Below are 25545 nucleotides of genomic sequence, written 5' to 3' on the forward strand. Positions count from 1 at the left end.
CATTCTGGCCGTATCTTGATAGCATCAGATTTTTCTGATGCTCCATTCCCTCCCCCCTTCCCCCTCCATGGGATTTCTTTTTGTCCTCTACTATTTTCCCCGACAGCCTATTCTGCTTTTACTTTGAAGGCGCAAATCCCGCCGCTTCCTGTGTGCTCCGGGCTGCGCGCGCGCAGCCTGACGCACCTCCCTGTTGCTGCTGGGTATGAGCGCACGGTGAAGCGCTCGGCTGTCCGTGTGCTATCGGCGCTGAGTGGTCCAGTGTGCCTCGGGTCCGGCGTTGTCAGCTGTAATGAGGCAGTGCAACGTGTCGCACCGGACGGACCCCCTGACGCATCGCACTTTCTCCTCTTCGTCGCTGAAGAAGATGGTGGCTGGCGGCTAGTTCCAACTTCGGACTCCTTGGGGGTTTTTTGTGCGTGTTTTTTTTTTTGTTGTTGTTTGTTTTGTTTTGTTTTTTTTCATCCTTGGCGAAGCGCACTGAAATCAGTTGGTGAGTGTCCGTCGTTGCGCACATCCACTGTCACCTGTTCTGCTCCACAGGTAGGACACCACCAGGCAGGCTCCTGCCGCCGCACGTAAAACTGTAAAACAGCTGCAGGGGGTGACTGCTGGAGGAGAGGCCGCAGATAGAGAATCAGCGAGGCATGCTGGAACCTTTATCTGCGTTTAACAAAAGAAAAGAAAAAAAAAATCTAAACAACAGGAGCTGAAACAACTAAACTGACAGCACCGGTTATATCGGGCATCCAGCCACACTTGCCCCAGAGTTATGTTAGAACCAGGCCAACAGTAGGCTGCTGCAGTCTTACCTGTCACCTCCATATGGACCCGCGGCATTGTGTGTGTGTCAGCTGTTCAAATCAAAATGCCACCGGCTCCCGGCAGAGAGCTCTATGGCAGCTGGATTATCTGCTCCGCTTTGCTGAAAGATGCGTGAACCGTGACCTTCAGATTGAAGGCGTGATCGGGTTGAACACGCTCAGAAATCACTCAGTCTGAAGCCGAAATGTTAAACGTGCAGAGAGCGATCCGTGATGGGGTCAGAAACGCACATTTTTGGTCAGAACAGATGAATGTGACACACACACACAATAAGCCTGCAGTGAGAAAGTGGTCTAGCCGATTCAGCCAGCATAAAATCTAACAACAGACGGTGTTTTCTGCCAGTATTCAATGTTTTTTAAAAAAATTATTAATTATTTAAAATAATAATTTTATAAAATTAGGCTTGGGCAGTTTATCAGTATTTTATCATTATCGAGACTATATATCGTCTTAGATTTCAGACATCACAACAGCATGATAAGACATGATATGATAACCGTTGCCATTTTCTGAACTTACAAGACCGTTCTCAATACTTGGTTTTACATTTTATTTCATTATATCCATATGTAATATTATATACAGATGATTATTTATCAGAATAGAAAAAAAAAATCTCATTGTGTTAAAGGAGCATTTCTATAGCATATTTTTGAGCTGGTCTACTGACTGCTCAATGCTTTACAACACCTGTTAGATTCCCACATTCATGCGCTGATGGCAGAGGCTATGCAATGCAAGGTGTTGTCTGCTCATCAGGAGCAATTTGGGGTTTAGCATCTTGCTCGAGGACACTTCGACATGCAGCCAGGGGGAGCCAGGATTCAAACCAGCGACCTTCCGACTGCCAGACGAACCCGCTCTACCACCCCTGTGTTGTGCTGGAAGCCAGGCCTTTACTTCATGTTAGCGGAATCCATTTCTAAACTAACGTTAGCAGGTGTTGCTTTCTGTTGGCGGAGCGGAGAGGGGCACTGAGGTGAGGCACTGGAGAACGAGCGCGGACGACACCACTTTTGGAACTGTCGGGGAAAATCCAACCCTTGAGTCCTTCGCAAAAAAAAACCCCCACGATCCAGCAGCTTTCAACAACTTAAAAAAAATCATCCACTTGCTGGGGATGGTTTTATTATTCATAGTATATCAAGATCCGCTCGCATTTGGCCCTAAAACATGTTTATCACTCCATGTTTTTTTACGTAGAGGCCTTTTAATTTAAAAAATGTGTCTGTATGTAACTCAGCTATCTCAAGAAGGGTTCATTCGATCCACATCACACTTGGCAGGTTTGTTGCCGATGACCCAAGGAAGTGCTGCGTCGAATTCGGTGGATGTGATTATTGTCATTATGTTATTATCATGGCACCCCTGTCTATGAGCTGCACGGGAGAATTAAGTCCTGGACCTATAAAACTCTCATGTAAGCAGATTAACTCTGCTGAACAGCATGTCTTGGAACAGGCACTGCACTAATATTTAGTCAAAGTACCAGTTGTCATCACAAAGTATTGTATCCCAGTCCTAGCATTTATTAAGTGTTTTTTTTTTTTTTAGGCATTTAGAATTTATCAAGCTGTTTAGTGCGTACCACAGTGTAACCTGAAAATATTGCCCACAATGAAAATGATATTTTATAAACCTTACTCACTGATACAAAATAGAAGGATGTATTGGCAAACACTTAAATCTGCTAAACCCTTGAGTGAACTGTCCCTTTAGTGAAAAAGTGGTAAACTGTATGTATGTATGCTAGTTTGTGTGTGTGTGTGTGTGTGTTTAGCCCTTCATGTCCCTACCCTTCGGAGAGCATCCATCTCCTTTCAGACGAGTGCCAGCTCCACGTGTGTGCAGAGGCCTTGAACAAGCCTCAGTCTTTATGCCTTGCTGAATGTGGGGCAGGAAATGTTTCCGAAAAGCACAGAATTGAAAGCCTTGTTAGGGCGCCTGTCTTTGTGTATTCGGTGTTTTAAGTCTTGAATGTGCTCCTCAGCGGATACAAAATGTCAAGTTAGGTAAATGAAGCCCGGGTCTGCCGGGGTAGCAGCAGCTCCTCCCTGGTTTTAATTTTTATTTTAGCTCCAAGGCGCTTGCTTTAATTCTGTGATTTCACCCTATGTTAATTACATACCAAGGAGGTCATTTTCTGATTTCAGTCTCATTTCTTGGCCTTGGTTCAGTGGCTGGCTGCTGTGGTGTTTCTGCTGTGTGACGCAGTGATCACCTGTCAGTCAAACAGCGTGGGCAGTACCAGGACTTATCCTGCCTTTGAAATTTTCAGTGTTTCTGTGCTGAAATGCGTATTTATGCTTTGCGATTCTGCCTCGTGCCGCTCCCTGCTCATGCTAACGTCCGAGTTCTCTTAGAAAGAAACCCAAACAAATGGCAAAATCATGGTCATAAAAGCACTTTTCCCTCTGCAGCTCCAACTGGAAATATTGTCAGAAAGGTCAATTTGAAGCCATATTATAAATTGGCTATAGGTTCAATCACACTGTTCTTTACACCAAGAGGTCTCAAGTGCCATTTTAACATTTAATGTATAACAATGGATCATGTATTACTTTAAAGCTACTTAAAGCAGCTAGAAGGACCCTTCCTTCTTGTTGCCTCTGGCGGCCTCTGTGGACAGAATCGGTATGAGCACCGCTGCCTCCCGTGGGTTCTTGATCTGTGTGACTTAGTTTGAAAACTGTCTTTCTTTTTTAAACACAGCTGTGGAAGATGCGTGGCAACAGGTTGAGGTACCTGTTTATAGCTATGTAAGTTTGATAATTGTAATATAATGATGGTGTTGGAGTGCCTTACCACCAGACTACAGAGCAGCTCACTTGATCTTCAGCACTCCACCGTTCAAAGTAGTTTCATCACAAGAAATATCCAAACCTAATAAGTCAAAATCCAACCCACTGACACACTTTAAATATAACTACTCTAACCATACAGAAAAATTGTCGACTTACGTAGGTCATATACAGGCATTGGCGTTAAACAGAGATTGCTTTGCAGCCAATTCATAGTTCTGTAGTTCCTCGTAGTTTGAAGTTATTTCTTTGGCTACTTTTGGTGTGCAGAACAAGCTGTAAACACAACGCTGACATGCTATACAGTGTATAGTTATGCCTATTTATGGTCAAAATGCTAAATGATAGCTAAATGCTAACCCTTTTGTCTGTTTGGTGCGAGATGTATACAGCATACAGTGGCTAAAAAGCAGCAGGACTAAACAGCACAACTGTGGCACATCAAAACAAAAGCTAAAAGAGGCTTAAAGCTACACATAGCTGAGGAGAACTGGAGAGTTGGGCACTCATTTCTCTGTGGATTTGTATGTATGTATCACCTTCTAACTTGCACACAACAGCTTGATCTATTTTTGACAACAAAAAAAAAAAAAGTTGACCAATATTGTATGTTTAATTCAGAAAAATTACCCAAACGGACTCAAATAAGACTGTGTTATTGTTTAGATGGCACAGGGGATGCAGCGGTATTGTAGTTATGGGATACAGTCACTTTTTCTAATAATATTTCAACATCCTTAGTTAATATTTTGTTGTGGGAAGTGAAGGTTCTTTGCTCACACTGTTGGCACAGACAGCCCGCTCTGCTGTTCTGTCACCCCTGGCTGATTCATCTGACTTCCTATCATCTGTTCTCTTTCCGCATCCTGCTCTTTCTTGGAAATCGGGCTTCGTGTCACATCGAGTTATGCCGTGATCGCAGACAGATGATGACATCACGCCGCGTGCCCCAACCCACCTATTCTGATCGCGGAGTCCCGAAGGTGCCAGACGTGACTGGGCTGCACAGTCCTTTATCAGTAACCCTCTTGAACAGCCTGGTCGTTATCTTTTATAGGGAACAAAGGCTAACGCTGTAATCAGTAAACAGGTAACCGCTTTACCTATAAAAATCTCAACACTGCCGAGCAGCTTATCTTCATTGCTGCGGAACACTTTCCTTCAGTGAAGAGCCAACATGTACACACATGCACATGAGCTGTGTATTCGAGACGAGTTTAACCAGGTTATATGTTTGTTTGATAAATTTGTTTTTGGGCTGAAGCGGTCAGAGACAACAGCCGAACATCCATTTGCATCTCAGAAAGCTCCAAAAATGACAACTTTGATGCTGGCATTCTACTGCAGTGACATGTAATAATAATAATAATAACTGAAAAATAATCAACAACAATTTTGATCATGCAAGTCATTTTATCAAACAAAAAAAATCACCTCTCTGGCTTTTTTAAATATGAGGAAATGCTGCTTGTCTCTGCTTTTTATCCTTATAATTTATAATACCTGTGTCCTGTACTGTACAGGTGTGTTCACACTGAGCACAAACAAAACTTTGCATGATTAGCGTTCCTTTTAGTGTATCTCACAGAATCAGACTTTAATTGTGGCGGTGGCTGTCCAGCTGGGGTGCCATAGAGCATGCGCACTCTAGACTTCCAGCCGAGTCGGCTAACTTCCGGTTTAGCACTGAGCTAACTTGGATGGGGATAAAAAGTAGTCGGGCAGCTCTTCTAGACTCTCCAAAACTTATTGGGGCTGGTGAGGCTTTCATTACCGTTTTTACAGACGTCACCAATTTTGGCGACATTTTATGGAATGAAATATTTCAAATATGAGCAACTTGTTATTTAGTTTCACTAGTGTTTTGGTTCTGGCTGAAATGGTGCCAAGTATCAAAAGTGAATGCAGTGGCTCCTGATAGAAGTCATGATTTTGCTAGCCTGGTCCCTGACTTCTGATTATGTTGATTGATGATGATTCGTTCAGCTATTCGTATAGGTCTGGAGTTGTCTTGTGTAGTGTGCACAGATCCCAAAAACACTTACAGGTGCTGAATCAAAACTCAGAAAGAAAAGAAAAAGTCAGACAGAAGCTCTGCACACTGTATTGATAGCTTCCAGTATATTTAACACTAAAGTGTTTCTGTATAAATGATCGGACCACAAAGTCATCTGATGCGTCGGGCCAAAACATTTCAAGTTCTAAGCAGCCCTATGCCTCCCTGCTACAGACTTGTCGAGGAAATGTTGTTGAACTGTTTTTATATCTGTTTTTTATGGCCGACATAAAAATGCTGTTGAAAGGAAGAAAAGTGTTCTCTCCCTGTGAAATCTGTCTCTTTGCGGCAAGATGAACGACGGCAGTGTGCCGCCTGTCACTTACAATTTTACCACCCGGCACCAAATCCAATTCCCATTGATTGCGGGCCTGGCCACTTTGAAGATGGAAACAGTAATTTCCTGGGATAAATTCTAGTCATTCATTATTCGTCTGTATTGACCAGTGACCTATAAGAGTTTAGTTGGAGCTGGTGCGCCTATAAAGCCCATTGCCCTTTACTGTGACCTATGGCTGTCTGCCATTTGGCCGCCGCTACTTTTATCTTTCTGCCATTAAAACGTGTCACTCAGTTCTTTTCCCACCTGAGTCTGGAGAACTCATAAGACGTGTTTTGCCGAGATGTAGAGGATGGAGGATGATAATGGGAACAGAGGGGACCTGTTTCCTAAGAAGCCGTGTTAGACTGTTCTGACCTCAACCCTCTCCGTGCCCAATTTCCCAGCAGCGCAGCCTGACGAGAGGCAGGGGGCTGGCAGCATAACTCAATAGACTTCCCCCAGCATGCCTCTGTCCGGCTCTATGGGAAAGGACTGTGGCTCGTCAGTGTCATGTCTCCTGCTGCCAGCCTCTCCATACTGATTAGATGGGAAAGGAACAGTAGGTGAGACGGGATGGTTCCTCGGTGGAAACAAAGGGTGCATTGTAATTTGCATGGCATCCATTCAATCTACAGATCAGTGACCTTTCCAGTGTATCAGACCACACAATAGAATCAGCTGCTCTGCTTTCCCCTGTAATTACCGCGTGGAATCCCGTCTGCCCTAGAAACAGGCACGGCATCTCAGAGCGGTCTGTCAGACATCAACCATTTGAAGAGCTCACGCTGTTGACTGGTAAGTGGGGAGGCTGAAAGCGGGTGAAAGGTGCGATCGCTGTTTGAATTGGATTTCAATGCAAACATCAAGCATGCCTTTTTCCTCTAAGGAGGCCTCTCTTTAGCTGCACCTGGCAGCTTGGCATATTTGCATCTTTCAGTGACGGCGGGAGCGAACTGTTTGGAATTCTCTTTGGTATCACCAGTTAGAAATCAAAATAATCGTCATTCGAGTCGGATTAGCCGTAGTTCTATCCAGACTGGGCGTGGGAATGAAAGGTCAGCATTATCTCGGACAAAACACCTGAGATTCTTGATATTATTCCAATAATCATGAAAATATGCGTCAAACTCTAAAAGTGGAACTAAAACACACTGGAATCATTTTCAATTGCATCACAGATAGGTATACAGTTTACATTTGGGGCAATTTGCAGACTCTTTTTTGTATCTTGCCCAAGGACACTTCAACACGCAGACCAGGGGAATTGAACCAGTGACCTTATGATAACGAGACACTTCCTCTACCACTGAACCACAGCCACAGTCACCATATCAGAGCTGGAAAAGCACTGGTGTGACCAATAACGTTAACAATGGGCTCCATTCTACAACATGTCCCTTAAGGTCAACAACACCAGAGCCCTCTGGAATTGGATCACCTAAATGGAATGCAGCCATCATTAATGTTGTAAGTTCCACCTGTAGTTTTCCTGCTCTCACAAGTTCAAAATGTCTGCCGTGGAAAGGTTCAGTGTAGGCCTCCTAGGCACACTCCGCCTTAGGGCAATTCAAAACAAATCAGGAAATCATTGTAGGACTGTACGTTCGACACATCCTCATACTTCAATGACTATTTAAAGTTGATTGTCTGCCCTTCCCAAAACAACGTGACCGCTGCAACGTGACTACTTGGGAAGGTTTGGGAAAACATTGTGGCTTGGCTTCAAATAATTATGTCACGTACCTATGTCACGATAGGAACTTAAATCATGTTATGCACACGATGTAACTTCACTCAGTAAGTTAAAATAACTCATCGCTGACTTCTGTTTTCAAGCTATACTGTTCCTCCTGTCTTCTCCGTTGCCGCCGTAATAACTACTACAGGCGCTAAAAGTTGCTATCTAACAAGACGCGATGATACGGGGTTGTAAGGAGCTGCTCTCGTTTTTGTTTTTCTGATGACGACAGGCTGGCACTTTAGCAAGCTGGATGGCACATGATCGTCTTTGATGCACAATTATCGTGTTGAAGGAAATTCACCAAGATGACCTTTTATTAAACGGATCTCCAGCACTGCATCGTCATCATGTGATGATAAACATAATACCGTTGTGTCTAAGGTCTGTTGGTCAGACGCAACAAACAATCTGATATCGTCATCTTAGGTGTTTGTGACAGACATTTTTTGAGGAATCTACAGCGAATGTAGCTGTTAATCGCAGCCCAAAGTAGGAATAAAATCTGAGTCAGGAGATCTGATGTTGTCCAGCTTAGTCCCAGAACAGGAATTTAGGACTGCACGTCCTGTCTGGCCTGGAAATAACCTTGGGATCTTCCAGGAGGAGCTGAAGGGAAATGCTTTGGATATGAATGTGAGTTCTCTGCTAACGCTGTAAAAATGTGGGAATATGGCAGGATGGACGGATTGAGTGCGAGTGGAAACTCTACAGCTGGAGATGAAATCCTCCTCTGCTGTCGCTCCTCTTTTATCCCCATTGCTGAGTGCAGCTTTAATCACAAACACAAACACAACAGCTTGACACTTGTGCTGATGCAGGGTGGCAGTGTGTGTGTATAGCAGTTTTGTGTGTGTGTGTGTGTGTGCGTGCGTGTGTCTCAACTGATGCCCCATTTGCCAGGGTTGTTGTCGGAGAGTGCCAGAGGCCCATGGGCGGTAGCCAGCGTGCAGAAGCAGCACGTGCAACCGCAGCCACCCAGGCGGCATCGCTGTTAACACGACGGTCTGGTTCTGAGAGAGCCCCGGGTGGAGGACGGCCTCGGCTACACTCTTTCAAACAACAAGCTTCGCGCTGAAATATTGATGTGACAGCAGCCCACACTGTCCTCCCGGTGTCACACATGTATCGGACATGCGTGACACATACAGTAGATTTATTCTCTCGGCCTTGCTGCTGATACAGGGGTTCGGCTGATCTATGGATTCTGTGAGATAATACTACGCGTTCCAGGCAGACTATGTGCTGAGAAAAGACAGGAAATGATTTGTCACCATTCTGGGGAAAAAAAAAAAAAAAAAAAAGCCAAACATTTGTGCTTGCAACTTCTCCACTCAATATATCTGTTTAATTTTGTAGTAAATTCAATATCTTTATGTTTGGACTGTTGGTCAGACAAAATTAACTCTTTCAAGATGGTTCTGGGAAATATTCATGGTCATTATTCACTATTTTTGATATAGGGATTAATAGTCAGATCAACTGCTAATTTAGTTAGCAGTTATTTCCAGTCTGAGGGACATCATCGTACTTCAATACTTGGAATGTCTGGTCAGATTGGTAATTCTTTGATCAAATTGTTCCTGGTTTAAATAAATAAGGACGTTTTAGGCAAAGATCTTGTGCGGCCACTGGCATTTGGCTTCTTTTCTTGAATGAAAAAAAGCTTTCATAGAGAAACGTGTTCATATTTTTTTGAAGTATAGTAAAGTTAGTTATCATCTTGGTACCATCATCAAAACGTTTTTGAAGAGCCACCCACGCTTTCTGCCCTAGATTGAAACTTTTGCTCGAGGCTCTTTGATTTTTTTCAAGATTGCAATATTTTCATTATTTCTTCTTCTTTTTTATTATTATTATTTTTTTATCATCAAAACAAGTATTGCGCATTTTTCCTGGAAAGTCATTTTTGTTTTGCTATGACCCCTAAAAACTAATGATAACTATCGATATTACAGACTGTCCGTGCATGTGTGAGAGTGCAATTAGAATCAATATTGTGCGCCCGTGCGTAACATATTGTGTAATAGGGGTGTAAATTAATTAAAGTGAGCTTTCTATTTTAAAATCAAAAGCTCGCCAAAGGATCCACCCCACCCCCACCTACCTGTGTGTGCATCCAAAGGAAAAAAAACACACACACACACACACAAAAATCCACTTGAAAGACGACACAGCTACCTTAACAGTAGCCTGCAGCTGCACTTTCTACACTTATCCACGAAGACAATCAACTGACTGGTGCCAGGGTGACTCTGGCATGGTTGGAGATGTTGGCTTTATTTTTTCCTTCAGAGATCTTTTTTTTTTTTTTTTTTTTAGATGTCTGAGGAGAGGGTTTACAGAACAGGGACAGATTTGAGAAACTAAACTTTGTATCAAGTGGAATTTCTGTTGTTCCCTGTTTATTTATAAATCCCCAAAGTGCCATTTTAGCCAAGAGGATAAAGTCAAGCTGTTGTGTAAAAATCGTACAGGTTAGTAGCCTTCAAGTTGAAATTCAAATCAGATGGAGAATCGTGACACCCCAATGTCTTGTGCTCATCCTTGTAGTTTCCCAGCTGTGTCTCATGTCACCACATCATCTTCTTTTGCAAAATTAAAGTTGCGGTTTAAATGATTGATAGTTTGCGTCACTCTTGGATGAAAGAGTGCTCCAGTGATTGAGTATTGCCCTCGCAAGAGGCGGATGAAAAAGGAACAGTCAAAAGTTAAGGCCGAAAAGACACAGATATGGTGACTTTTATTTCCTGGTGTGGGTCAAGCTCTAATAAAACTACATACTACACCTCCCATAATGCATCTCAACAGTGTCATTGAGTGTAGACCCTCCTTGTCTCGTACACAGTTGTGCTTTTCCAACCCCAGACTGTGGTGGCAAGAGTAAAATAAAGCTCAATAAGACATAAAAGAACTGTTTTACAGCCTAGTCCAAGTGACAAGTAAATTGACTTCAATATGTAAATAGGCAGAAATAACCTGTTAAGTACTGTGATTGAACAAAACCAGTAAAGACTGGAGTCAGAGGCCACCAGTCTAGTCTTACTTTCACTCAGTCTAATTAGCAGAGCTACATCAATTGCAGTACTGGTCATGCGTGCAGCCACCGCCAGGCAAAAGCAGGACATTATGTAGGGCTAGTACAACATGGTTCTTCTCATATGACCTTTCTAACGGAGCACATTGGAGGCTCGTTTCTGTATGATTCGTTTAATCAGAGTTGAACCAGAACATTGGAGTGTAAAAGTCGTACATCCCCCAAAACAGACTTCATACTCGACATGTTCTGTCCTTCAGATCATTCCTGGGGCCCCTTGCCAGCGGTGCTTGCCAGCCATTCTTTACCGCTCGCCGTCAAGTGTGCTAATTGCTGTAAATAGCTGGGTGCTCTGTTGTTGTGATTGACCCTGATGAAAAGCGGCCCAGCCTGTCTCATATTTGACAATGTGGAGGACACTTGGTTGGCCTCATTTCGTTTAATGGCTTGTTGTTATTATTGCACATTAAACACAGTTAATTACGGAGAGGGCGGTTTGCCTTTATGTGGGTGCTATTTGAATGGCTGTAAAGGTGCTCTTTGGACCTATGTGCCGGTTAACTATTAAGCTCAATGACGTCGTTGAGTTCTTTTTGGGTAGTTTCTGATAGCATGGCTTTGAAGCTCCGTAACAATACCAGTATTGAGCCGATTTAGAGCAGGTCTTTGTGATACTGATGATAAAAATTAAGAAAGACAACTGACCCTTTGCTAAGCCTGCTATGCCTGTCAGACTTTCCAATCTAGCACAGCACTGTATGCTGCGGCACCGGGAGGTTCACAGAGGTTCCACAAAGTAGTTTATAAGTATGTCGTTGACTGTAAGTTAAAGCTAATTTTGATCAAGCTGAATCGATGCACCGCAAGAATCATGTTAAAGGGTCTTAAATATGCACATTATACGTAACGCGGTAAAAACAACTTGCAAAAACCCTTTATTTTTGAAAAGCCGCTAACGTTAGCTTAAATGTGGCAGCATCAGCTCCCATGAGGCGGCGGTTTCTAACGTAGCCGTAACAAACCCCACAAAAGGAACCTAGTTGGCAAATGATGTGCTATTTTACTTTGGTAAAACAAGGTAACTAGCCTCCTTAAGTAGCCTAACCGCGGAATGCTAATGTTTGAACCTTACCTGAGACCAAGTGCTATATAGAAAAATGTGTTTTTGTTTTTGTAAAGATTAGAAAAAAAACACAGCTCAAACTCTTATCTTTTTCTATGTGGAACAATCAAAAGCTTGAAAGACCCGTTGTCGCTAGTATACGGTTGCTAAGCTAGGTTTGGACTGTTGCTGATGGGTGAAGGTGTTTGGCAAACAGTGAGTTGAGAGATTCCTTCATAGTTTCATCCGTATTCAGATGGAAAAGCCTCTGAGACAACATTTACAACCACAGAGCACTAAAGTAATAAGACTGATAATAAGAATGATGAAAAACATACAAATGTTTCTGATTATTTGAGAAATAGGTTGATTTCTAATAGACAACCTGGGAAAATCTTTCATGTGGAGATAATTTACCCACCGAGAGAATAATCTCGGTTATACAGTACATGCACAGACCTGTAGCACAAGACCTTGACGATTGCTCTCTCAAAAGATCCCTCCCCTCCCCCCAGAGCAAATTATCTACAAAGTAAAAGCCTCTGCTGATGCATTTTTTTTTTTTGTCTGCGAGTCCTGGCTTCTGAAACATGAAAGCAGGCAGCCATAGCGAGAAAAAAAGGGCCGTGCGGATCAGCAGAAAAGACGGGAAGATGCGCCCGGGATGTTTGCGAGATCTGAAGGGAGGCTGTGATCACGCTGTCTCATTAGATCAGTCTCCACTCACTCTGCCTCTCTTGTCTCTCTCCACTGCCACTGCTGCTCAGGAAAGAAAAGAAAAAAAAAAAAGAAATAAAAAAAAACATGGCTTTTTTGCAAAATCAACTGCTGATATCAGAGTCGTGCCTCGCCTCCCAGCTTTTGTGCATATGTGTGACCTCCTGTGCATCTGTTAATGTGAGCATGATTTTTCTCAGTAGCTAAACTTGCATGTCACATGATTTTTTTTTTTTTTTTCACCGCACATCATCATATTTTCACATCATATGCTGCAATATTTTTTTTATGTATTCAGTGCTAAACACTGATCACATATTTCTAGTTTTTATTATATTCCTGTCTTTTTTCATGCATAACATGCAGCAACGTATGCCCCCCACACAAACATATATGAACATCAAACCTGACATCATCACAACAGAGGACATCTCCACGAGCAGAAAAAACAACAAAGCCAATGCTGTATAAAGATAGTCTGCTTCTTCCTGGCTCCCCTCCTCCACTATATAGCCGACTTTATAACAATGGTGCAGTTTCCATGGCAGCTAGAGCGTGTTAAGCTTTAGGATAACAGTGAAAAAAGTGGGGAGAAGGACAGGGAATAATCACAGGGTATGAGGGACTAAAAATAGCGAGGGACTTAATCCCAGGCATTATTTATTCATCTAAAACTTCTCGTGTCTGCGCCGGCTGTGTAAACATCATTTCTTCCACAGTTCCTCGTCGACCTAAACCCCCACAGTCTTACTGACTGGCGAATACTACGGTTGTAGGAGAGAGCTGGATGCAGTTGCAAGACAAAGACAAGGCACTGTAGACGGACAATACAGAGGTTGGAGCTGATGTGGTGAGACTGTCTAGCGAGAGAAGCTAGCTCCGGATTATTTTAAGCGATCTAGTGCCGGTCCTATTTTCACATGAAGTATGAGAGTGAAGAACGAGAGTGTGTAGTAGGGAGTGAAATTCGACACTGAAAAACAGTCACGGTGACAACTTGTCTATTGGTAATGAAACATCCCCCCTTAACGATGCCACACGTGACCAGGACAATGTGCCAGTGTTTAATTGAATCATAGCCAGTTCATTTGTTTTATGTGTTGATATATAATGTATAGACTGTGGTGAAGCTGTGTGTGTGCAGTGACTGTGGCTGCGCCTCTGTGTCTGTCGCACCGTGAGTGTTAGACTGATGACGAGCAGAATAGAGGTCAGCCTCAGGCAGCAGGCAGGGCCAGGCTGCTTGGCTCGGTGATCTGATATCTTTCATTGTCTCTTGTTTGGAGACAATAGATCTCAGACGGGTACGTTTTTTTAAAGACCTTGGTGGTAGTATTCTATATGTTTTAACATAATAATGGACTTTTTAATGCCTGAAAATGAATTTATAGTACTATTTACTATTATTTCATTTGAGTATTCACTTTTTAAATCTTCTGAAATTGGAATGTCTTTCTCGACTGTAAAATTTCCTGCTCACTGTATCTATGTCACAAAGTAGACTTATAATGATGCGTTCAGACCGAACGCGAGGCGAGTCACTTTTGCTCTGAACCATAAGGGTACCATATAGTGATTGGTCATTCTAGCAATATAAATACATTTTAGACACCCAAGTTTCAATATCAGTATTAGCCAGAAAAAATCAGTATCTGTTGGGGTAGACCTGGGGCAATAAATCTATTAACATTTTATTGTTATCATGATATAAGTCTATATAAAGTCTCCCCTGCAATATTGTTACAGTATCAGTATAAAGGTATTTGGCCAGAAATATTATTTTTATCATTTAATTTGGTCGCCCAGGCGAAGATATTTCTGAGCATTTCTCTTATTGAGCCGATTATTTTGAGGCCATATCACCCAGCCCTAAGTAAAGCTACAATCACACATCAAACCACATCATTTGAGTTTGCAGACATGGTCTGACATGACCTAATATATGCTTGGGTCACAGTTAAGATTTGTTCATCAGGAAAGTTAGATTTTCCCTATAATAACCGCCAAATGATCAGTGAAAAAACTGGAAGAGACTAGAGTGGTTTTACATGGGGAGAACTTAGAATTTAAGAACCAACCTACATGTTCTAAGATTCAACATTTCCTCCAGAGAGCCAATTCGTTTATAAGAAACCCAGCTGAAAATTTTATTTTATGGAATACATGATGGGACTTCTGCAGACTGTTTTCATGTAGTTCTAGTTAGTGATGTACGACAGTAAACGCTGATTGAAAACTATATAAGAGCAAATATGCGTGCAAACAATGGGCTTCCAGTGTAACCCGAGCGAGATGGTCCCCCCAAGCTCTTGATAATCAGATCATATGCGCACCTTACATGTAGAGGTGGACACATTTTCAGTATATTTCCCTGGTGTGACATTCTAATACATTTTTAATCCAGCAAAAATGGAGAGTGCCTGCGATTCTGCAGTTCACTTCCAGTATTTGGCATCTTAAAGAATTTAATCTTGAGGCTTGTGAGTGAGACATGTGTGTTTTCTTGGGAGAGGAGAAATGTGGAAAACTTGTCACATTAATTCTGACATACCCACTGACTGTAATGGACGTGACATTTTCAAATATCTCCTTCCACGCATTTTTTTGTACAACAGGTGGATTCGTAAAAGCTTATTTTGTGCAGCTGAAAAAGCCAGACATGCTCCACACTGAATGTACTTTCGATATCCTACCCTATTGTTAATTGTTATTACAGGGAAAATCTTACCATTGTTTTCAAAACTGTTTTGCTGTCTATCATCAGCTTTATTATGTAGTAAAAAATAAACAATGATTTTATGTTTGTGATAGATCAAATGGCAACAAGCATTGTGAAAGGTATCACTCATGGTGACAAAAAAAAAAAGAAGTATGACCTGATTTCAGTTTCTCTCAGGTTTACAGTGCATTTTAGTGTCTTTCAGCTCAGTGTTTTGGTATAATATCAAAAACAACTGCGCAGTTCTGGTAAACTGTAAACTGTTTATGTGCTCAGCACCAGACAGCCAACAGACAACGTTAACAAGTAGCTGGTGAACAGAATAGTGCAGTTAACGGTTGAAGATGGAGACCAGAACAGAGATAAAAAGAGGGAGAACATTGAGCTAGCATTCAGCTGGACGTAAAACTCTACTCCAAAAAATGCCAATGTTGCTAATATTATAATAACAGATTGTTGTGCTACCTCAAAGTGGATGAAAAAAAAAGATCTATTAATGCAGGTTTAACAAATGCACCAACAACTGAGTATTTTTGGTGAAACAAAAAATATTCCGCCAAGTACCAACAGCTGGCAGTGGTTGTTCAGATTTGATTTGTTCTAACTTACTCTTTGTTCCGAAACGCTCTGATTTAGTTTTTATTTCGCCAAATGCATTCTGCGTTCAGGCAAACTAACTGTATGGATTCTTGTGTTCAGACCATGACAACAAAGATAGGAGAAAACAGAAGAGTTTGGTTCAATGTCATCTACTGGAAAACATGACACTGTGGTGTACAGGACTGTAGGTGCTAAAAGTTGTCAGTGTTGCACTATTTGAAACAATATCATGGCCAAATTATGAAATATCCTACCAACGTCATACAAATTTCGCTTATCTTAGTCTATAGGAAAATGGTGGAGAGCTGCTGGTGAACTGTAGTGCATGGCCGCTGCTCTCCACAGATTTACGGTGGCAGATGTTTGTTGGAATGATTACCTAACCACTTCTAAAAATTGACGCTTCAGTGATATAAGAGCTTCTCGGGGTATTAGTCGTACTGAACTGAGGACTGGATCCAGACTGTTTGTTCCGAAAGGTCTCCGGTCAACTTCAGCAAGATGTGTTTTTATTTGTTGGCAACAAAGGAGTGTTTACTTGCCAGGCTCTTGAATCGAGTTTGGTGATGACATTTTCCGCGCACAACAGGAGGTGCGACGTGTCCGCTGTCGGTTCCAAGGTTGCGCTGGGTCCACGTTATCGAGCTCTCAGCATCTCCTCCAGCTTGTCGCTCCTGCTCCCTTTCTCTCGCTCTGTCCGTGGTGCTGAAAGCCTCCATTCACTGCCGAGACAAGTATTTCCATTTAGAAAAACAGGCGCTCTCTTAAAAAGGCCAGGAAGGCTTTCTTCTGAATAGAGCTGCTTTAAGCGGCATTGAGAGCACTGCTAGGTTTGTTCGGAGACAATCCCCCCGCGCTGCTGTGATGAGCTGCGCAAGTTCAGAGATTCAGAGATACAACAGACCTGCCGAAGACGAAGCTGAACGGGGCCTCTTCTCTTTTTCATTTGGAAATAACCAACAAGATATTAAGAGGATCATTTCAGCTGTGTGATTATTTACACAGTGGCCCTGCATGGCAGAGCATGTTTCAAGTGCACACTGTATAATTTGCTGCTACATTATCAGGCGTCACTGTGTTTAGAAATAGCCCAGGTAGCGATTTGCACCATTAATTAGCATCTTCTAAATTGCAGAGCTGTCACATGCTTGTAGAGTTGAAGAAAAGAGGGAACAAAGCGTCTCTGTCCTCTTCTTTTTTCTTCTTTTTTTTTTTTTTCTTTTTTTACTCGACATCTTTGCACCATCTCTGTAAACAACCCTTGACCTCCGACAGCTCCTCTGTCAGAAGGCTTTAATAACTCCACCCCTTTGAATAACGTACCTGCAGCTTGTTGCTGTGTCGGAGTGAGCCCGGCACCGGCTTTGCAGTATCTAGGTCAATTTCCTTGACAAGATAATCCCACGTAAACTGTTGTTGGATTATCAGCTAAAATAAACCTGTTCATATGATGGGTCAGTGTCTGTTAAATGTGTAATCCGATAACTTAATGAAAGTTACCAAACAGATGTTCTCATTAGGTGCCGGACTGACAGTGTGAGCTATTAGTGATGCTGATTTCATTTAAAGATGTAATGTGCACCCTTCCCTCATTAACATGTCTTGGCCAGACCGCTGATCTGTTTTAATGAGATGTGCACTCACATCTTCACAACTGTTTCCAGCAGCATCCAAACACAGGAATACTAATGTTATTCACGGTAATGCTGTGCTGTGCTATGTAAATGATTGTAGATGGAAACAAAGGTGCACATGAATATTTCTATTAACTTAAATAACACCATATGCAACAAGAAATTGCTATAACCTTAATTGTTTAAAAAAATAGTTACAAGTTACAAATTGTTGAAGCTGAAGTGCTTGACAAAGTCAAATAAATAAATAAGCCTAAAACATTATTGGGGTATAATATAATAATATATCTAATTTTAAGCTTGATTTTAAGATTTAAGCTTATAAGCTACTCTTAAAATGACATGTTATACTTTTCACACTGATGCACTGGTGTGCCCACACTTCACATTTACAGTAAGTGTACATGAGTAGCAGGGTAGGGGTTTCTGTTAGGGGTCGACCGATATTGCTTTCTGACTACTTGCCCGACATTCGACCGGGGCCAATAATCGGCCTATCCCTAGTTTCAGCGTCAGCTTTGGAGCCTCATATTTTACTAAAAATCCAAAAGCAGAAAATGATGATGAATTAAATGATATTTTTTAGGGACACAGCATCTTCCACTCAAGGTTTGACAGACTAAAACCTCTAAAGCTGCAGAAGAAAATCCTCCCCCATCCCACTGGAAAGCTGTCACATCCACGGCGGATGACCCAGCTGCTAGTCTCGGGCATTAAACAGAACGTCAGCGTAGACCTGACGTTACAGCAAGTCGTTATTTCAGCCAGCGTCGCGGCAGTTTTAATTATCCAGATTAACGGACAAATCCACGCTATTCATCGATTATCAGTGGCTCTGCTTGATAATGCTGTCAGATAGACTGAGGCAGGAAGGAGAGATGTGCTGTGTGATGTTATTCCTGCTGCTTAGCCCTGATTAGACTCCTATTGTTGGACTTTCAGTTGAGCCGCTGCCATTGATCCAGGACAAAGAGCAGCTTTGTCATGCAAGGCAGAGAAGGCTGCCCGGGACGTCTACACCGAGATCCAGCTGAAAGGCCAAGTTAAGTACTGCAGCTACAATACCAGAGACCAATTCAATTCAAAGACCTGATATTGGAGCAGTTGTAGAGGCCACGTCCTTTGTGTTTTAGGTGAAATCCGGGTGTTTAGCAACAGGATGGCGGCAGTTCATAGTCCACAACTGAAAGCATAATCAGGGTGGATAAGGCTTATCTCTGTTGCTATGAAATTCGAAATCTACTGAAAAGTAGAAAAAAATATCCAGTCATCTGTTTGAATTCACAATACAAGCTGTGCCTTCTACTACTTTTTTGGGGGTTCCCAAATTGCATCGTCCATCCGACTTGTTATTACTTCAACAACTGTTCTGTGAAAAGTAGGAGTTGGCAAGTTGAGATAAACAGTTTGTGGTCAACCCAGCGTTACAGAATCATCAGTAGAATTCGATTTGTTTTTTTGTCCTTGTGTTTCGGAATCCTAAAGATGAAATTTTGTCAGTATTTCTCTGAAAGGTTCATAGATGGCAGGCACAAAAGATACTTGCGCTGAAAACCTGAAAATGTATAAATGACCTTCTTTATTGTCCGTAAGTCTATAAATACTGCAGGTTCTAGTTCATGACAGTGTGACGAACTGCAGACGACGAGGACGCAACAAGACGTCTCAATTAAAAAGGCTCCAGGCGAACCTCGTCTATTTCTGTTACACTTTGTCACATTTGGCTTCCGTTGATACAACAACTGTCCATGTCAGCCAAGTGTAAAATCCTTTTTGTGACAGTTTATCTATTTTTCCATATACGTTCAGGTTTTTTTTTTTTTTGTGCATGGTCAAATTGAAATAGTGGAATAACACTAAAAGACCTGCTGTTCCTAATGTCGATAACGAAAAAAATGGAGAAAACGAGCAAAAGCCAGCAACGTTTGGAAAAGAAAAAAAATGAAAATAAATGAAACAAATGATTCAATAAAGGCTTAAGTATGTTTCCCCTTTGAATTGTTATTTTGGCCGTGAAGAGGAGTCTGTAAAACACCATTTCGACCTTTATGTCTGGAAATACAAAAACCAAACATATCCAGCATCTTACATTTTTCAGCAAAAGACTCACAATTTCACATTACTTTAGACCATTATTATTATCTGTGTGCAGAAATTTGGGAAAAGTGAGAGCAGATGATAAATGATCAACAAACAAATAGCTGGCTAAAGAAATCCACTGGGGACCAACTACAGCTATTAGATCTGTCATTTAGTTCCTTTTTATTAGATATTTTTACATTGATTTTACATTAATTTGATTGACTAAACTGTGTCCAAAACTGCTCGGGAGCTGCGCCTTAGCCTTATGATGAAAAGGAAATCCTAAAGGAGAACTGAACGGTTAAAAAATTCATCATAAAATGTATTTATCTGATGTTGGTTCTAAAAGATGCTGACGGTGGCTGCGCTGTGAGGATTCTCGACCATGTGCTTAAAGCTTTGCGACGACACAGGCTGGACAACAGGGCACAACATTAAATATACAACAGCATTTTGACATCTATAAATCATCGCTGCATCAGTTAGTGGAATTTGTCCTGGATAGTAAAGACAAGGATGCTACTGGAGGGAGGGGGAGGGTGGACCTAACCTCTCTGGGTGATGTCATACATTTCGAAACCATGACATCATTTCTGCCATGGAAAAAGGCCATTAATCATTTGTGGTAATCAAATCATTTGATGATAAATTGAGGTTCAAAAATGCTACACCTGTCACATTTAATCAAACAAAACCACACGAAAGCTACAGTTTCATTGTGATTATCCATTCCTCCCCGGATGTGCAGAGTCATGGTCCTGGTTAACATCATGTGATTATCTGAAAGTGTTGCGAGAAACCTGTTTACGTTCATGGAACTATTAAAAAAAGGAAAAAAAAAAAAAGGCCTCAATTCACTACAATGTCTCGCACGCGCTTAACGGCTGAGCTACAATAGCGCTTGAGGCTAACAGATGGCCAACCTGTGGCCCTTTTTCTTTGAGATCCAGATCGCAAGTGTGTGCGCAAGCTTGCACGAGTGTGTGAGTGTATAGCTGCAAGTACACATTACCTCACATGTCATTCCTTTGTTGGACGAGAGCAGTGGGAAATGGGCTTCTTCGCCACAGAATGGTGGGGTGATTTAAAGGGAGGCAACACAACAAAAGAGGGAGACTGGGGAGAGAAAGTGAGATAGTGAGAGAATGGGTTTGAGTCATGTGTTTACCTGCCAGTGGTGCTTTTTCTGTATTGTCGCCATGGCAACAGCGGCTCGCTGTATCTCTGTGTGTGTGTGTGTGTGTGTGTGTGTGTGTGTGTGTGTGTGTGTGACAAGGGATGTAATTCTGCCTGTCACCAGTGTAGCCTAGAGCTGGCTCTCCAGCTGCTGGTTGCCATGAGACCAGACAGACACATCCTCCGCTTCAATGATGAATCTTTTCTCTTGACGCTCAAATCACTAAACAGATTAGGTACATTTTGTTTGAGATGTGTCGAGATAAATGGCCACTGCCGCGCTTTGTGTTACTCAAAATCACATCAATCATATATGTCGCTTGAAAAGTGATATCATTAAAGTTTCATTCAAATTATCGGGGGAAAAACAGTAGACTTACTAGATCATTTTAAATGTAGGCTTACAGGTTTTTTTTTCCCCCGTAGGCTACGTGCTAACGGTACAAAAGCACACAACGCTAACTTGATGGCAGTAAAAACAAAACCTTTAATCACAGCTAACTTTTATTTACATTGAAATATATTCAATTAATGATGATCTCACACACACATATGATATATTTAATTTTTTGGGGTAGATTGTGCTTTAAGATAAAAGATTAATCATATAGCCTGTTTATACTGAAAGATCTTTTCAACTGAATTTTTTGCAAAATACATGTTGTTCATAAAACACAACACAATTTTTCATATTGTAAAAAATAAGGGGTTGGTTTGTTGAGTTTTAGCTTTTGAGAATTACAGCTTGAAGTGAACTAATACCCGTTTTTCTTTTCTTTCTTTTTTTTTATTGTAGGGGTGTTCTGTCATGACGGAAGTAGAGCCAGTGTTGGACTTTGCGTCCTCGGGGCGCTCGGGGAGAAGAAATGCCCTGCCTGACATCCTGGGCTCTCCGGCGGGTGTAAACCCTGGTGACCTGCCTCTTAAGCTGGCTGAGCTGTCCCTCAAAGGTGAAGCGCCCGATGCTTTCTTTTTCACTGAGCACAATGCAGATCCAAACTTGTTTTTCTGACATCATGCTTCAGAGTGAGTGACTCTGAGTGCTGTACTGCATGAGAGGTTGCCCGCTATGAACTTTGGTCTGTCTTTTATATACCATACTTTTTCATGCGACATGCTGTATGTATTTCAGTAGCTCAAGTCTTGACGAAGAAAACGTGATTGGACACACTTGGAAATGATCTTATCAACCATGATGTGGTGTCACTTCAAACTCAACACGGTCCTGACACTGCTAGCTGAGCCAGGTGTTTGGTATTTAGTCCCCTTGGCCCAGCTCTGGTCCATATATGACAACGATTTGGGACTTGAGACTTACTGTTGAGAAGGAGCTCCTGTTACACACATTGGGGACAGATTTGGGCTCGGATTAACACTTTGGGAATTTGGGATTTGGGTTTAACTTGCTGATTCCCTTCCAGAATCTTCCCAAGTCATTTATCACGACTCTGGCAACAGTGTGCCTACCGGGCGTGCCAAATTTAGACCACTGTTGGACAATTGGGCAGAGTATTTTTGGCAACATGGGTAGCAAACCAACAAGCGGGCCGCTAAATCAAATGTAATGACGCAGTTTGTCTCGAATGCTCCAAAAAATACACGTATGAGTACAATTCTAGCTCTGCTCAATCTCATTCTGTCCCGACATCTCTGTGCACCAAATGTTGCAGACTGTAATCTGTGCGGTTCTGTTACACTCACTCTCAATATTTTTATTACCAATAGTTAAAGTAAGCATGCGCCCACTTAGTCCCCCCTGATCCTAGAGTTGTGGACACCATGCATTTCCCCCCAAAATAGCCCCGGCTTAGAAACACACTTGATTTTTAAAGCAGTCAGGGCTTTGCTACTCTTGGTGGATTAGAATCTGGCTTTGCAGCAGTTTTTCGCAGGAGCCGTAACATGACTCAAAGGTCTCAGCATGTAGTGTCATTTCATTGAAGTCATCAGTATCGATCAAGAATTGCTTTGGGCAGCCAGATCCTTTCTTTTTCTCTTCCTTCTTCTGTCCTTGAAAGTGACTGCAACATGTTTCTTATGGTGCCTTTTTGGGTTTGCGCGCAGATGGTCCGGGAGGGGCCCAGTCACCCACGGCGGAGGAGCCTCCAGCGCTGCCGGAGAGCTCAGAGGGGAAAGAGGGATCGTAGGGACTTGTTTATTTACCTCCCCGGAGACCTGCGAAGATAACCTGAGAGACGGGATGAGGAGCGAGATAGAGGACGACCTGTGGGAGAAAGAGTGATTATCTGTGGAGAGTCAGCCTGTTTGCGAAGCAGCTGAGCCACGGAGGGAGAGTGATGGACCGACTCCCGCAGGACTGGAGCCAGGGGCTTAGGACTGTTTGGCACCGAGACGTCACTTAGTTATGAACCGATGAGAGTGTGTGTGCGGGTTAAACACTCACTTCAGACACTACACTGAGAATCAAAGGGACCATGACAGATTGTATACTGTACACTATTTTTTTATGATTTATTTAAGAAAAAATAGGAACTCAAAGTCAGACTGTACCATTATCTGGCATTTCCTGCTGATTTTTGTATGCTAGTGGTTGTGTTATTTAAATTTACAATAGTAGGAGGGAGTTTGGTAGCAGCATTTAGTGGCTTGAAGCTTTTTTTTAACCCAACTGGATGCAAAACGGCTCATGTGACATAAGAAATCAGTAGATTTAAGAAAAAACGGGAAGTCTTTGTGTTGTCTCGCTCACTTCTGCTTTTACACTAAATGTGTACGATCTACTGTATGTTTTCAAATCTGAGGCTGTTGTACAGTGTATCCACATTGCAAAATGTACAGTTTTTACCCCACGTCACCAGACTGTTTTGATCTTAGCAACAACAACCAGGGATTTGATCCATTTTGTTTTTTAGGCGTCCATACGGTGCGAGGCGATAAGTGGAAGTCTGTATCTTTCAGAGACATTCCTTTAGAGAATAGTGTCCCACTGCCAGCGGTGTTCACACCGCTCCATGATAATACTTAGAAAAGTCAGAGATTTCCTTTTGTTTTTTCGCTCAAGGCTGCTTTTAAAAGTAATTTTTCCAAACCTCTGAAAATGTGCCTAGTGGCAGTTCACAACCCAAAATCTGTGTTGTGTTCTTTCTCTGTGAAGTACTGTTATTGATTATTTTGGGGCTAATGATATTTCCTCAGTTTTAATAGGAGGCATCATGACACCTCTTTACTGCTTGAACTGTAAATGAAAAGAAAAAAGACAAAACAAACACTTTTGTAACATTCTGCACGAATGCGTCTGCAGATCCAACACTCTGTCAGGAAAGGCGGTCAGTTTTGCGTCAACTTCAGCAGGGCTTTTTTTTTTCTGCGGCGAGGCTCCTCGCACGTGCTCCTTCCAGCGACGGCAGCATATGCCCGCGGACTTGCCGCGGGAGCAAGCAGCAAGCAACACCACCGCCAAAATGTGTTTGGGGTGCCGAAAATGGCAGCACGGAGAAAAGTCTGTTCACACTCATCAACACATGAGCAGAGCTGTGAATAGGATGCAAGATGGGGAGAGAGAGAAGCACAGCAAGAGTCCATGTTTGTCAGCGATCCACTCACTGCTACTGTATATACTGTATTGTAGTATAACCCTGTGTCATACATGCTGCTTGTATGATTATCATTGTACCCAGAGAAGAAATTATGTTCTGTAATTGTCTCTATTTGAAGATGTTTTGCCGGTGGCTGTGTCTTTATGTGGATGTGTTTCACAAATGCAACAGGAAAGCCTGATGTGCTGCTGCCCAGCCTCTGTTTTTGATGCTGTTCTACTTACTAATGCTGATGAGAGGTGTTCACGGTTTATCTGAAGCTGTATGATCAACACTTTTTGGGGGCTTGATGAATCAGAGGTGTATTTTGTAGTGTCCTGATCTCTTAAGTGGTGCATATATTTTACTTAGCTGGACTGAATCCCACGTGTTGATTCTATCTGGTGGTGAAAATCGCCATTAAACCCACAAGCTTTACATATATGTGTGTTCAAGAGTGTCATTTCTATGCAAAGCCACCAGTGCTAGATTTTCACATACGCAATCGAAAAAGATCCTTGCAAATAAGGATAATAATTAAAGGACTGGTGTGTAGGTAGATCTAGTGGCTCTGAGTTTGCAGATTGCAACCAACTGAACACCCCTCGCCTCACCTTCCCATAAGGTGGCTACTAAAAGTGTGAAGAGCCTTCTTAGGGTTTGGTTTGTCCATTCTGGACTACTGTGGAAACATGGTCGTGCAGCATGGTGGACTTGCCATGCCGAACAAAACACACTCATTTCTTGGCAGCAGAGGATACAGATATGCAAAATCAACAATCATAAATATTTGCCTTCACTTTCCTTCTATTATTATGTACTACTGATGATATTGTCAGCTATTTCATCAAGTTGCACGTTAGTAAAATGTTTTTGTTTTTTTTTTAAATTTGAATTCCCTCCCAGATAAGCAGTTGCACAGTATTTTCAATTTTGTTTAGGGCTTTTATTGTGAAAGGTATGAAAACAGAGTGTGTATTCACAGCAGATAAGGCTCACGAAAAAACATAATTAGGAATTTGTTACATTTCTGCAAATGGCTCTCCCTCAATTTCACCCAAATGCTACACAGTGGAGCGTTAAATGATTTTAATATAATTTAGTGTTGGTGCCACACTGACTCTGTGGAGAGCAAGGTCAGTGCATTACTGTGGTCGAGACTAAGGTAGCTCAATAACTATTGAATGGATGGTCATG

At 42.1% G+C, this 25545-nt stretch overlaps 1 protein-coding gene across 2 annotated transcripts; it reads left to right on the top strand.

Annotated features, from left to right (window-relative positions):
- Nucleotides 1-152: 152 nt before the first annotated feature.
- Nucleotides 153-24786, top strand: pkib (protein kinase (cAMP-dependent, catalytic) inhibitor beta). 2 transcript variants are annotated; one of them, XM_037093745.1, is made up of 4 exons: nucleotides 153-493; nucleotides 18497-18597; nucleotides 21609-21762; nucleotides 22877-24786. In XM_037093745.1, the coding sequence occupies exons 3-4, from the start codon at nucleotides 21621-21623 to the stop codon at nucleotides 22957-22959; spliced, it is 225 nt and encodes a 74-aa protein (XP_036949640.1). In that variant the 5' UTR covers nucleotides 153-493; nucleotides 18497-18597; nucleotides 21609-21620; the 3' UTR covers nucleotides 22960-24786. The 2 variants fall into 2 exon arrangements, with proteins under 2 accessions (XP_036949640.1, XP_036949639.1); XM_037093744.1 differs by lacking the exon at nucleotides 18497-18597 and having other exon boundaries at nucleotides 158-493.
- Nucleotides 24787-25545: the final 759 nt, after the last annotated feature.

This window comes from Acanthopagrus latus, chromosome 3 (assembly GCF_904848185.1).
Source record: "Acanthopagrus latus isolate v.2019 chromosome 3, fAcaLat1.1, whole genome shotgun sequence".
NCBI lineage: Eukaryota > Metazoa > Chordata > Actinopteri > Spariformes > Sparidae > Acanthopagrus > Acanthopagrus latus.

What these genes read in the sequence shown, in the direction of transcription:
- pkib (XM_037093745.1), top strand. Translation starts at nt 21,621, where the DNA reads ATGACGGAAGTAGAGCCAGTGTTGGACTTTGCGTCCTCGGGGCGCTCG. An exon ending in GGCTGAGCTGTCCCTCAAAG is followed by an intron (nt 21,763 to 22,876) that starts GTGAAGCGCCCG and finishes GTTTGCGCGCAG; the next exon opens with ATGGTCCGGGAGGGGCCCAG.